We start from the raw sequence: 14,046 nt of genomic DNA, 5'->3' as shown, positions 1-14,046 counted from the left end.
GGGCCTGAGAGCTTGAACTCAGGGTCTTTCTTTTGTTTAGGTTTTTTCTGCTCAAGGCTAGTACTTAGAATCATAGCTCAACTTCTGGCTTTTTGGTAGACAGAGATAAGAATCTGAAGGAATTTTCTGCCCCGGGCTGGTTTTGAACTGTCTCGCTATGATGTTAGCCTCTAAAGTAACTAAGATTATATGTGTGAGCTATCAGTGCCTGGCTCACGCTAAACACTTAGAAAGGGTTTTGACGTATGGCTGCCAGAATACTTCTCATGCAATATTTACCAGAATTGGGGAATAGTTTAGTCTTCTGTAACAATGTTAACCTTGTACTGTTGACTACCGAGCACAGTATTTTCATTTGATACAAAGATTATTTTTTTTTCCTCCTTCGGGAATAATACGCTAAAAGGAGGCGACCGCAAGCCTCCTTTTCGTGTGGTGGGGAAGCAAATAAACAGAAATCAAATAGTTCCTAAGATTTTAGTAGGTAGGTGTATCCAGTCAACCCAAGAGAAGTTTCTCAATTCCGCAAAAGGGGAAAGGGTCCTCCGCCGGAAAGGGGCGGGCTGTCTTTACCGGAAGAGCCGACGACAACCGGTTGGTGGAGGCCAAAGTGATCAGTGAGTTTTACGGAAGTGGCTAGAGCGTCGACACGTCAGTAAACACTTACTCCTCCCTCATGGAGTGGTAGCTAGGCAACCTTAGCCTCTTCGGTAGTCATAAAGCCAGGTGTTTACTTTAGTGCCTCTGGCGGCGAACAGGGGGAGTTGCAAGCTCCTCTCACCATTTTTTACCCTCCCTTCTCTCCACCCCTTTTGCCTCCGCCCACCACCCCTCCGTGACTTCGGCTCCTCCCTCTTCTTCTCTCTCTTGCTCTCCTTCCTCCTCCGCCTCCTCAGCTCTTGGGCTAGAATATCTATGGGTCGAAACGTGATGCGATGAATCCGAGAGAGACTGAAACTGGGACGAGGAGAGCGGCGGAAGCGGCGGGACTCCTGGGCATGGGGGCTTCACCACAATAGAGGCAGCATCCTCACCCGCCCCCGCCAACCCCTCCGGAGCGAAGCCCCCAAATCCCCTCGGGAAAAGGATGGCGGCGGCACCTACTCAGATCGAAGCCGGTGGGTAGCTGTGTCCAGGGGCTAAGTGGACGGGGGCTTAGCCAGACGGCTGTCAATTTTTTTTTTCCCGAGAAAGCTTCTAATTCTCTTCTTTGCTTCCCTCTCTGTCTCCCCTCCCTCCCTAGAGCTGTATTACCTGATCGCTAGGTTCTTGCAGTCTGGACCCTGTAACAAATCTGCTCAGGTGAGAGGAAGAAGAGTATCTGGGAATCTTAGGGGAATATTCTCACTGGGGAAATCGAGGCAGCGGGCTGAGCAGTTCCTTTCAGGGTGAGGAAAAGCCGGCCTTGACTAGTCCTACAGTCAGCGGCTGGGTTCGAAATGGGGAGGGAGGATTGGGTTGTTGGTCCCAGCTGCTTCTCACATTTGTGTTTCTCTTTTGCTCAGGTGCTAGTGCAGGAGCTCGAGGAGCATCAGGTACGGAGCCCCCTCAGGAAGGGGTGGGAAGGGCTGGGGTGAGAGTGGAGGAAGGGGAGGGCAAGTGTGGGGCTGAGGGTAGGGCCCGGGAAGGACTCTGTGGTCTAGGCACCAGATCTTGTCACTAGGGTGAACTGGTTTCTTTCCTGAAAAGGGGCGGACGACGCAGGGGTCTTACGCGCCCCCTCTTTATGCCTTTGGGAGGACGTTTTTCGGAATATCCTCTCCCTAGGCCTCCCACTCGTCTGGTTCTAGAGGAATAGCTTATTGGGATGAGAGAAATAAAGACGCCCAAGGGTCGAGGACCTGGTCACCGGCTAGGTCCTGTTGGTGAGGTGCGAGCAAGGCTTCGCCTTCATCGTCTGTCCCCCTCCCCCTTTCTTTTCCTCTGGCCCCCAGCTGATTCCGCGGCGCTTAGACTGGGAGGGGAAAGAGCACCGAAGAAGCTTCGAGGATCTGGTGAGTAAAGTTTTCACTTCAACTTAATCCAACTCTGTCTTCACTCCACCCCTCCCTTGTGCCCCCAACCCGCCTCCGACCCCTCCACCTACACCGCTTGCGAGCTTGGTGCTGAGCCTAAGAACGACTGTCCCTTCCCCCTCCCCGCGAGTCAGGAGAAAGGCTACCTTGCCCTCCTTCTCTTAGCCTCTAATGCTTACACCTGAAAACTTTGAAAAATGTGAGTTGATTATCAGAGGAGCGGTGTTACAGATTATGAATATATTACAAACGTCGGGGAAGGCCCATTGTAGGGGAAAAGGGAGAGAAACCAGGGGGTTATCTTGGGGCACGTACCAAGGACTGACGCTGGCCAATGACAGCGTTGGTAACAGCTCGGAGTTCCGGATTAGTGGAAGAAAACTGGCTTCTGGTTGGCCCTGGCTTGAAATACGGGAACTGAGGCCAGGCTTGTTTTTTTTTTTTTCTTTTTTTTTTTCTTTTTTTAAGAGGGGAGGGGAGAAGGGGCTCAAAAGGGGAGCTGACGGACCCAGGACCGGGAGAAATGACACAATTAAAAATAATAAGGACCACTAAGCGATTTCCCAAATTGCCCGGCTTTAAATAATGGGCTATGGGATAAAATCATCATTGTATAGTTCTGATCTTAGAAAATACCTCATTAAGTCATCAGTAAATCGCAATTATACAAAATTCATTTTCAGTAAATAAAAACTGGATTGTGATCTTTTTAGGAATTGGTGAATCAGGCTTTGGGCATTACAAGAAGACAACAATGGGCATATTTTTAAAATAGAATACACTTTAGTAAAGGACTGAAGTCATTGGATTGAGTGTTGTTTCTCCTACAAGTATAATTCATAGTATAAATAAACCTGTACAGCACTGACACAAAAAAAGGTGATGCATTTTATTTTGGGGAGGAGGTTATACTGTTAGCTATAGACATAGTGAATTACATGATAAAGAAGGGATAGAGGTGATGTTACTAAAATTTAAATTTAGCTATATTTCCTTCAAATTAGATTCACAAGATGAAAAGACGACAAAGTTAAAGTTGGAAGAAGATGGTAGTCTAAATATAAAGAAAATTATTTAAATTGGCTTTCAGTAAGAAAATATCTAAATTGCTTTGCTGTTCATTTTGATACTTCTCTTTGTATTATATTACAACAGTGAAGCATGTTAATCATTTCCAAATATACTAAATTTTTTCTTATAATTTGCAAATCATAAAATGGTATAATAATTGTGATTAAGAGAATCTGGGTTGTCTGCACTATTACTGCAAATAATTTCTCAGAAGGATAAAAATTACTTCTAAAAACAGTATTTTCAAATTATTTAATTTATAGGCAAGAGATTTTGTTGAACTTAAGTCATGCATGCCCTTCAAAAGGCAAAAACAGCAGTGCCTACTGATACATGTTTTAACAGGTCATTATTCATGTTTTTGAAAATAATTTTTACAGTGAGGTGTATTGAAAATGCTTTTGTTTATACTTGTCTGACACCTAAATGGGTATGTGGGTAGATCATTCTTAAGCAAGTGGTACTAGATACAAAACAAAATAAGACTAACTTGATGGAACATTGAGTCATTAAAAAGTCTACTCAGGGCTGGGAAGGTGGCTCAGTGGTAGAGCGCTTGCCTTGCATGCATGAGGCCCTGGGTTCGATTCCTCAGCACCACATAAGCAAAAAGAAAAAAGCTGGAAGTGGCCTGTGGCTCAAGTGGTAGAGCGCTAGCCTTGAGCTGAAGAGCTGAGGGACAGAGTCCAGGCCCAGAGTTCGGGCCCCACGACCGGACCCCCCCCCCAAAAAAAAAGTCTACTCAGATCCCAGGGCGGTGGCTCTTGCCTGTAATCCCAGCTACTCAGGAGGCCGAGATCTGAGGATCAAGATTCAAAGCCAGCCCAAGCAGGAAAGCCTGTGAAGGAATCTCTTTATCCTCAGTAAAGCACCAGAAAACTGAAGTGGCATTGTGGCTCAAGTGGTAGAGCACTTGCCTTGAGCTGAAGAGCTGAGGGACAGTGCCCAGGCCCAGAGTTCAAGCCCCACCACACCCGACAAAACAAAATGGCGGCTACTCAGTATTTAAGGTTGAAAGGAATTAAAAATTGGTTAAGCTACTTTTTTGTCCTTTAAAAAGCATCACTGTGTATTCACTAAAAGGGCATAGTAAATTGGTTGAAATTTATCCCATTTTAAACATCAATATTAGACTTTTCCTTCACTTATATTGCATAGGGAATTTTTTTTGCCAGTCCTGGGGCTTGAACTCAGGGCGTGGGCACTGTCCCTGAGCTTCTTTTGCTTAAGGCTATCATTCTACCACTTGAGCCCGGGGGCCACTTCCACCTTTTCCTGTATATGTGGTTCTGAAGAATCCAACCCAGGGTTTCATGCATGAGAGGCAAGCACTGTAGGACTAAGCCACATTGCCAGCCCTGGAATTTTTTTTTTTTTGTAGGTTGTTGGGCTTGCACTCTGGGGCTGGGCACTGTCCCTCAGCTCTTCAGCTCAAGGCTAGCACTCTACAACTTGTGCCACAGTGCCACTTCCGGCTTTCTGAGTGGTTTATTGGAGATAAGAGTCTTAAAGACTTTCTTGCCCAGGATGGCTTTGAACCGTGATCCTCAGATCTCAGCCTCCTGAGTAGCTAGGATTACAGGCAGGAGGCACCAGTGCCCAGCAGTCCTGAAAATTTTTATATAATTAACATCTATTTTATGCTTTGTAGTTTTTTTTTTTTTTTTGGGTCGGGTCATGCATGGGGCCTGAACTCTGGGCCTGGGCACTGTCCCTCAGCTCTTTAGCTCAAGGCTAGCGCTCTACCACTTGAGCCTCAGCCCCACTTCCGGCTTTTTCTACTTATGTGGTGCTGAGGGCCTAATGCCTGCAAGGCAAGAGCTCTACCACTGAGCCACCTTCCCAGCCTCTCCAATTAACCACCCAAAAAGCCAGAAGTGGCACTGTGGTTGAAGTGGCAGAGACAGGTCTTGAATAGACAAAGCCAAGTGAAAACTTGAGACCCTATGTTTGATCCCTAGTTTGGGCACAAAACAAATACGTATATCTTTTTAAAGGTTAAGCTTACTTAACCTTTAACCAGGTATTTTGTTGTTGTTGTTGGAGACTGGGATTTGAATTCAGTCACTCATTGGCTGGTGCTCTACCACCTGAGCCTGGCCTTCAACCCCCCAGGTATTATTGTTACCCTTGTTTATCTATATGTATCCCTACATATTCTTGATTTTTGTTCATTTAGTTATATTTTAGATGCTTTGAGATATAGAAGACTCATCAATTAGCCCTGGGTGGTCCAGCTGCTTTAGTCTCCCTATTATTTATTATGTGTTTTTGTTATTATAAAGGTGATTTACAGAGGGATTACAGTTACATAAATCAAGTAGAGTACATTTCTACATTGTCTTTTTGTATTCAGTTGATACTTGGAGGCCGTTTCTACCTTTTGACTTTTTTATTTAGTTGATAATTTTTTTTGGGGGGGAGGTCTGGTAGTAGGGGCCTGAACTCTGGGCCTGGGCACTGTCCCTCAGCTCTTCAGCTCAAGGCTAGCACTCTACCACTTGAGCCACAGCGCCACTTCCAGCTTTTTTCTTTTTGCTTATGTGGTGCTGAGGAATCGAACCCAGGGCCTCAAGCATGCAAGGCAAGCGCTCTACCACTGAGCCATCTTCCCAGCCCCATTAGTTGATAATTTTTTTATGCTACCTGCCTGCAGTTTTTGGAGCACTAGGAATGGAACCCAGACCAGTTGCAAGCATGCTCTACCATTAGTCTACATCATTTTCTTCAAACATTTAACGTTTTTATGCATGGAGAATCCTATGGCTGAAATGTTTACTTTACATAGTGGTGTGCTCTTTAACTTTCCTTTGAGCTTTTATATTGTGAGCTTAGATTTAAATTTTAAATTTAAATTTTAAATTTTCATACCAAGATCTAGGTTTGGGGGAAATTTTATCGACCTTTTTTTGGTGCCAATCCTGGGGCTTGAACTCAAGGCCTGGGTGCTGTCCCTGGGCTTTTTGTTGTTGTTGTTGTTGTTGTTGGTCATGGGACCTTGAACTCTGGGCTTGGGCACTGTCCCTCAGCTCTTCAGCTCAAGGCTAGTGCTCTATCACTTGCCATAACTCCACTTTCAGCTTTTTCTTCTTATGTGGTGCTGATGAATCAAACCCAGGGCCTTATTCATGCAAGGTAAGCATTCTACCACTGAGCCACCTTCCCAGCCCTGTCCATGGGCTTTTGTACTTAAGGATAGTACTCTACCAATTGAGCCACAGTTTCATTTCCAGCTCTTTGGTGGATAATTGGAGATAAGAGCCTCATAGATTTTTGCCAGTGCTGGCTTTAAACTGAGATCCTCAGATCTCAGCCTCCTGAGTAGCTAGGATTATAGGTGTGAGCCACTAGCACCCGGCTTATTATTATTTTTTTTTTGGGGGGGGAAATCTGGTTGTGGGGCCTGAACTCTGGGCCTGGGTGCTGTCCCTCAGCTCTCCAGATCAAGGCTAGCACTCTACCACTTGAGCCACAGCGCCACTTCCGGCTTTTTTTCTTTTTGCTTATGTGGTGCTGAGGAATCGAACCCAGGGCCTCAGGCATGCAAGGCAAGCGCTCTACCACTGAGCCACCTTCCCAGCCCCTGGCTTATTATTGACCTTTTAAGACAGATGTCTGTTCTCTACCTATGGATTTCTTTGTAAGAGGGTTGAGAATTTGAAGAAAATGAAGTATACTAGGTTCCCAGTGTTAAAATTAATCACTAGATTAATCAATGTATTGTTGATTAAAAGTTTTTCATATCTGGCATCTAACTTTGAGTAGTTTCATCATAGGTGGAATGGAGTGCTTTTATTGAGGTAGATAATTAGATTGATAGGTGTATGCAATATGGTCTCTTGACTACATATCTGGATTGAAATTTTGGAATGTATTCATGAATAGTGTAGCCTTTTTCTGGTATGTTACAAAACTATTACAAAAAATACTTGAAACTTAAAGTATCTTTTCATATGAGAAGGAAAAACTATAAAAATCCATAATTTAGATCTGAAGGATTATAAACAAGGTCAATATACTAAATCTGAGCTGCATAGATATGTACACTCCATACTTGAAAAAGTCCTGTCTAGGTCTGTGTATGTTTAAATATTATATACATAACACATGTGTGTATACTTGTTAATTTGAATTGACTTTACTGCTTAGCTTTATCCAGAAAAATATTTAACACTTCAATACTATTACTGCTTTTACCTATTTTAGAACTCCTCCAAGGCTTTCTTAAATGGTTATCTCTTTTAGTGTTTTACTTATAATTTGCAACACAAAGTAAGGTTCTTTTATGTTGAAACAATGGCTGGATATACTTATATATCTAGATCTTAAATGCCATAAAAAATCTGTACATAATTGTTTAGCAGTCTATGTTGAAATGCAGTAGTTTTTAAAGTATGGGATTCAGGATAAAAGATTCTAAATTAATTTTATTGAATTTTAAAATAATGATGAAGGGGTTTGAAGCAATTGTTTTTGATGTTTGACTTTGGCGTATTTATTTTGCTTTTTACTTGACACATTGATAGAATTAGATTTGCTTCTTGCATTTTATCTTCAGGTAGACAATTGAAATAGATACAAATGTTCTTTCATTTGTGGTAACCCTTATGCATCGTGGGCGATTTTATTGCTTCCTCCTAGGAGCTTTGAGGGGACCACAGGGAGTAATCAGGTGTGTGTGTGTGTGTGTGTGTGTGTGTGTGTGTGTGTGTGTGTGTGTGTGTGTGTGTGTGTGTGTGTGTGTGTGTGTGTGTGTGTGTGTGTGTGTGTGTGTGTGTGTGTGTGTGTGTGTGTGTGTGTGTGTGTGTAAATAGTTTTTGTTACAATTTAAACTTTATACATTGATGGGTCTGGAAATGTGGCTTAGTGGTAGAGTGCTTACTTAGCATGCCTAAAGTTCTAGGTTTGATTCCTCAGTACCTTATAAACAGAAAAAGCTAGAAGTGACATTGTGGTTCAAGTGGTAGAGCGGTAGCCTTGAGCACAGAGAAGCTCAGGAACAGAGCCCAGTTCTGAGTTCAAGAAAAAATTTATACATTGAAATAGTGATTTATCAGTTTTTCAGAAATATGGTAAAGATTAAATTCCTATGGTTAGACTGGGCCAAAAGATGTAATTATCTTTAGATGTGGTAATGTATTTTTGCATTTGTTAAATATTTTCATCTATGGAATTAGAATCTTGGGTGTGTAGAGATGCACATTGTATTTTTCTCACTTTATATACAAAAGATTTGAAGTAACTTAATGATATTAAAAACCTTTTTATTGAGATAGTATGTTTCTTACTGTTACTGTCTGCATGTAAAACATTCAGATTTAAAACTTTTACAGTCTGTCATTTGGTCCTCAGTAACTACTTTGAAACAACGTGTTTACATTCTATACATACTTATGTTCTTTTTCTTACCTTGCCCAGCTATTGTTGTCTAACTAATAATAGCTTAAATTGTCTATTAGAATAACAAACTGATTTTGAGTGCTGGTAGCATAGTTACTGACTTTAGTGTGGAAATAGTTTAAGCACATGTGATTTATTAACTGCCATGTGGTCATGCAGCCATAGTTAGGAAGAATGGAATGCATCATGGGAAACAAAAATTATGTGCTGCTTAACCCTAGTGTAGTATAGCGTACACATATAGTGCTAACTGATAGGTATTATGGCAGAAAAAGTCAATCTGGAAATTAATATTTCTAACTACTGTCTTGTTTGAGCCTCCCATTAAAACATGTTGTTTTTATTTTGGATTTGATGCTCGGCGTGATTTTTTGAGCTGTAGGAAACACTTTTGTGTTTGCCAGTCCTAGGATTGAATTCAGGGTCTAGGTGCTGTCCTTTAGGTTTTTCATTTAAGACTGGTGAGCCACAGTTCCACTTCTGGCTTTTTGGTGGTTTACTGTAAATGAGAGACTCCTGGACTCTCCTGCTTGGACTGGCTTTGAACCAAAGTCCTCAGATCTCGGTGTCCTGAGCAGCTAGGATTATATGCATGAGCTGTCATTGCCTAGCTGGAAACATGTTTTTAATAATGAAAATCCTTTTGGAGAGTCATTGCTGATACAAGAAAAACTGGTATCTCAGTACAAATGTGATACTATCAAAATTAAATGAGGTATTGTTAGGGAGGTAAGAATTTAGATTCTGGAACTAGCTTTATAAAATTTTGTATTAAAATTTATTTTTGAGTATTAGTATAATTTCTAGTTTTGTTTTTAATTTATTGATTATGCATAAATAAGCAGTGCTTTGGGTAGGGAGGAAAATATAGAATAAAAGCAATTTTCTGTTTGTGTTTAACATTCCTTACATGGGATTTGTAGGAATAGGAAAAACCTGAAGATTTAGTGTGGAAGATAGTCTTTGACCAGTGACCCTTGGGCAAGCTAATTAACCTCTCAGATTCAGTTTCATCAATTGGAAAATGAAAATTCCTACCTTTTTTTTTTTTTTACAAGATTTCCTTGTGGAATGATTAAATGTAAAATAATACATTTTCTTAATTACAAAATACTGCACAAATGAATGCTACTTTTAAAAATAGCCGAGGGGCTGGGAAGGTGACTCAATGGTAGAGTGCTTGCCTTGTATGCATGAGGCCCTGGGTTCAGTTCTTCAGCACCTCATAAGCAGAGAAAGCCGGTAGTAGGGCTGAGGCTCAAGTGGTAGAGCACTAGTCAACAGCTGAAGAGCTGAGAGGGACAGCACCCAGGCCCAGAGTTCAGGCCCCATGACTGATGGAAAAAAAAAAAATAACCGAGTGTGCTCAGCATGGAAGTTGGAAAGGATTGATTCTAGAATTTTTATTTATTTTTGCCTGTTATGGGGCTTGAACTCAGGGCCTGGGCACTGTCTATGAGCTTCTTTGGCTCAAGGCTAGTGCTCTACCACTTGAGCCACAGCACCACTTCAGGCATTTTTTCTGTTTATGTGGTACTGAGGAATTGAACCTGGGGCTTCATGGATGCTAGGCAAGCAATCTACCACTGAGCCACATTCTCAGCCCCTCGGGACTTGAACTCTTGATCCTCAGCCTCCTGAGTGCTAGGATTACAGGTGTGTAGCACCGTGTGACCCTGTTCAAGTATTGTGAAATAGAAAACTAGGGCTGGAAATGTGGTTTAGTGGTAGAGTGTTTGCCAGCATGCATGAAGCTCTGGGTTCAATTCCTCAGTACCACATAAACAGAAAAAGCCAGAAGTAGTGCTGTGGCTCAAGTGGTAGAGTGCTAGCCGTGAGCATAAGAAGCTCAGGGAAAAAAAAAAGCTCAGGGACAGTGCCCTGGCCCTGAGTTCAAGCTTCAGGACTGACTAATATATATATGTATACATATACATATATACACACACATATATATGATATATTTTATATATAATACATTTTACATAATATATATGCATATATATTTGTTAGCCAGGTGCTGGTGGCTTGTATCTATAATCCTACCTACTCAAGGAGGCTGAGATCTGAGGACTGCAGTTTGAAGACAGCCCAGGCTAAAAAGTCCAAGACACTCTTATCTCCAATAAACTACTCAGAAAAAGCCAGAAGTGATGGTGTGGCTCAAACACACACACACTAAAGATGAGGCACAGAGAGGTTAGTTATGTAAGTCAGATGAGTACATTCCTTTTGAACAATGTCACCCCTTCCCTCTCTCCCAGTTTTTCCCTTCCATCCCCACCAACAAGTTGTATAGTTCATTTTTAACATAGTATCCTGTGAGTACCACTGCTGCAGTTGTTTACCCTTAGTCCCTCCATTTCTGTGCCCCCTTACTCTCCCAAAGACAGATAAGCAAGACAAAAGGAAATGAAAACAAAAACAGCACCGAAAGCTGGGCACCAGTGGCTTACTCCTATAATCCTACCTACTCAGGAGGTTGAAACCTGAGGATCAGGGTTTGAAGCTATCTGTAGTTAATCACAGCAAAAGCTGAAAGTGGTTTTGTAGTTCAAGTGATTCAGAATGCTAGCCTTGAACAAAAGCGGCTTAGGGACAGTGCCTAGTCCCAGAATTCAAGGCCCAAGACTGGAAAAATCGAAAAGCAACAAAGAGAAACAAAAACTTGTTTCCATTTCCTGGAGTTTATTTCAATAAATATTATTTTGTATGAGCAGATGCACATAGCTGTTGCACCTATATGATCCTCTAAGAATATCCTCCTTTAGTCTCTCTTTGAATGCCCAGAGACCTATATAATCTATCATGTTCCAGTGTATTTTTTTTTCTTTTTGTCAGATGTGGGGCCTGAAATCTGGGCCTGGGCTCTGTCTTTCAGCTCTTCAGCTCAAGGCTAACACTCTACCATTTGAGCTACAGTGCCACTTCAGCTTTTTCTGCTTACATGTTGCTGAGGAATCGAATTTAGGGCCTCATGTGTACAAGGCAAGCACTCTACCACTGAGCCACCTTCCCAGACCCTATTTTTTTTTCTTTTACCATCGAGTGTGTTTACTTGTAGATTTATAGACACTAGAATTTGTATTTTTTTTAGCTAGCTATCACATTCTAATTTTATACAGTAGATAGGTACAAGAGTGCAATTAAAAAGTATTTAAAATATGAGCATCAGAATTAGTGTTTTAAGTGTGTCTGTATTAAAGAATAAAAGAACAGATGTTAAAAGATACTGTTAACTTGCGTTTTTATAAATTCCAGAAAAAAATTTAGTGATACTGACACATAGCTTTTACTCTTTTTAAGAAGTTAAGATGTGTCAGCTTTTATAATAGATTTTCAATCATTCTTTTTTTTATTTTTTGTTCCAGTCGTGGGGCCTGAACTCTGGGCCTGGGCGCTGTCCCTCAGCTCTTCAGCTCAAGGCGAGCGCTCTACCACTTGAGCCACAGCGCCACTTCCGGCTTTTTTCTTTTTGCTTATGTGGTGCTGAGGAATGGAACCCAGGGCCTCAGGCATGCAAGGCAAGCGCTCTACCACTGAGCCACCTTCCCAGCCCCATCAATCATTCTTATTTATTGATCTTTTCCTAAACTTATTTTTTATGTATTGTTGACATTCTTGTATTTCTTGTTTTAAGATGTTTTCTCATACCTAAGCAACTGTTGTGCTTTGTAGTAGTTGCCCTATTGTTATTTAATTTTCTTAACTTTTGTTAGAAATATGTCATAATGAGTAGGCTTATTTTAGCCTGGGAGCTGGTGCTGAGTTCTTTCTTTGGATCTTTTCTCTACTGTGCAGCTTCTAGAATGTGGATGTGTCCTCTGTCCTCCTTTTGATTTCATCTGCCCCTTGGGTTATATAGCACTTTTAACATTTTCTTGAGATCAAGTAACCTAGAGAATACTTGCCTCTAGGACCATTGTTCTGGCTGTCTCCTTCCTCAGGAAATCTTAAAACTAATAAAAAGAAATGGGATGAATAATGATTTAACACTGAGAAAAAACAGTAGGAAGTCTATAAACAATTTGTGGTCCACCTTGCTAACCAGCCCTCCCACTAGAAAGACTTGCCTGCCCCTCTTTTTATTTCTACCCAGTTTTAACCCTCTTCAAATTCATCAGACATTAAAACCCACAGCTTAAAATATAAAGATATATTATCACATTACTGTAGTTACTGTAGGCATTTTTTTTTGTCAGTTCTGAGGAGTGAATAAGGCCTATTGCGTGCCAGGCAAGTATTTCACAGTGGAGTTATATCTGCCATTATAAGTACATACATAGTTAGTTACATGTTATATCTGCTATTGTAGGTACATACATAGTTTTATACAAACCCAAGTGTTTTTCTATTTTGACATGGAGTCTCTAATGCTAATGCTGGGCCCAGGATAGAGGGTAGATAATTTTGTGTTACGCCACATATGTAGAAACAGTGGATTCTGGAATGATTCATAGCTCTTTGTACTGTATCATACTGCTAAAAAAGTAACTGCTAGAAAATTATTTAGAGTCTGAATAATCCAGATTCTCAGACATAAAAGTACCTTGCTTATATTTATAGTTCACTTCCATTGACATATTTAAACATATATTCTTCAAAACCTACTTTTTCCAACCTTAAATATTTTAAGATTATGTGACTAAACCTTCTTCATGTATTCTTCCATCTCTGCCTCCACTATCGCAGAGGGCTGGAATGGGGCTTAGTGGTAGAGTGCTTGCCTAGCACCTATGAAACCCTGTGTTCAAGTCCTCATTTCCACATAAACAGAAAAAGCCAGAAGTGACTCTGTGGCTCAAGTGGTAGAGTGCTAGCCTTGAGCAAAAGAAATTCAAGCACAGTGCCCAGGCCCTGAGTTTAAGCTACAGGATTTGCAAAAACAAAAACAAAAACAAAAAAACCCCCCCAAAACCAAAAAAACTTATCAGACAATAATTTTTTTTTTTGGTCGGCTGGGGGTTTGAACTGCTCTTCAGCTCAAGGCTAGCATTCTACCACTTGAGCCACAGCGTTGCTTCTGGTTTAATTATTATTTGTCTGATTCTATTATTTCTAAAATCCCATATTAAAACAATGATATCATTGCTTATTGAAATTGATATTTCAGATGTACCTCTTGGTACGGGACTAGCCTCTTGAGATTAGCTACCTGTTGCTTTTTATTCAGTGCCCAGCTGGATTCCTTTTAACTAATTATGATGAGTAAGGTCATCTGTGAGCTCTCTGGTCTACTCTGTTTCATAATGACTCTGAAACGTATTTCAGTTGTTAGATTTACTTTTTAGGTCAGCCAACCTCCCTGTATCAAGGCTTATATACTAGGGTTCTTTAAATTACTTTTAATTAGATTTATGGTTTTTTACCTCTTTGTATCCTTTGTGTTATCGCTATTTTTATAAATTTTCAACTGGTTTTATAGTAGTTAAGAGAAGTGAGCAGTAGGCAGACAGATTCTGTCTGTTCTTTTTGAAAATTAGACAGGACACATCATGTTTTTCTGTCAGATGTGGAGTTAGACTGACTGTACAAAAGGATTTTTCCAATTAAGAGATTT

General features: G+C 41.0%; 1 protein-coding gene across 1 annotated transcript in view; it reads left to right on the top strand.

Annotated features, from left to right (window-relative positions):
- Positions 1 to 897: 897 nt before the first annotated feature.
- The window catches only part of Brwd3 (bromodomain and WD repeat domain containing 3), a 111,567-nt gene continuing 98,418 nt past the window's right edge, over positions 898 to 14,046 (top strand). Inside the window, exons 1-4 of the mRNA XM_042668294.1 lie at positions 898 to 1,118; positions 1,244 to 1,302; positions 1,506 to 1,535; positions 1,935 to 1,994. Of these exons, the coding sequence (XP_042524228.1) occupies positions 1,088 to 1,118; positions 1,244 to 1,302; positions 1,506 to 1,535; positions 1,935 to 1,994 (180 nt within the window). The 5' untranslated portion in view covers positions 898 to 1,087. The remainder of the gene's footprint in view (positions 1,119 to 1,243; positions 1,303 to 1,505; positions 1,536 to 1,934; positions 1,995 to 14,046) is intronic.

This window comes from Dipodomys spectabilis, unplaced genomic scaffold (genome assembly GCF_019054845.1).
Source record: "Dipodomys spectabilis isolate Male_0828 unplaced genomic scaffold, ASM1905484v1 ptg000424l, whole genome shotgun sequence".
NCBI classification, from domain to species: domain Eukaryota; kingdom Metazoa; phylum Chordata; class Mammalia; order Rodentia; family Heteromyidae; genus Dipodomys; species Dipodomys spectabilis.
The sequence above is the reverse complement of the archived record's forward strand: the minus strand, read 5'-3'. Positions and strand labels throughout refer to the sequence as shown.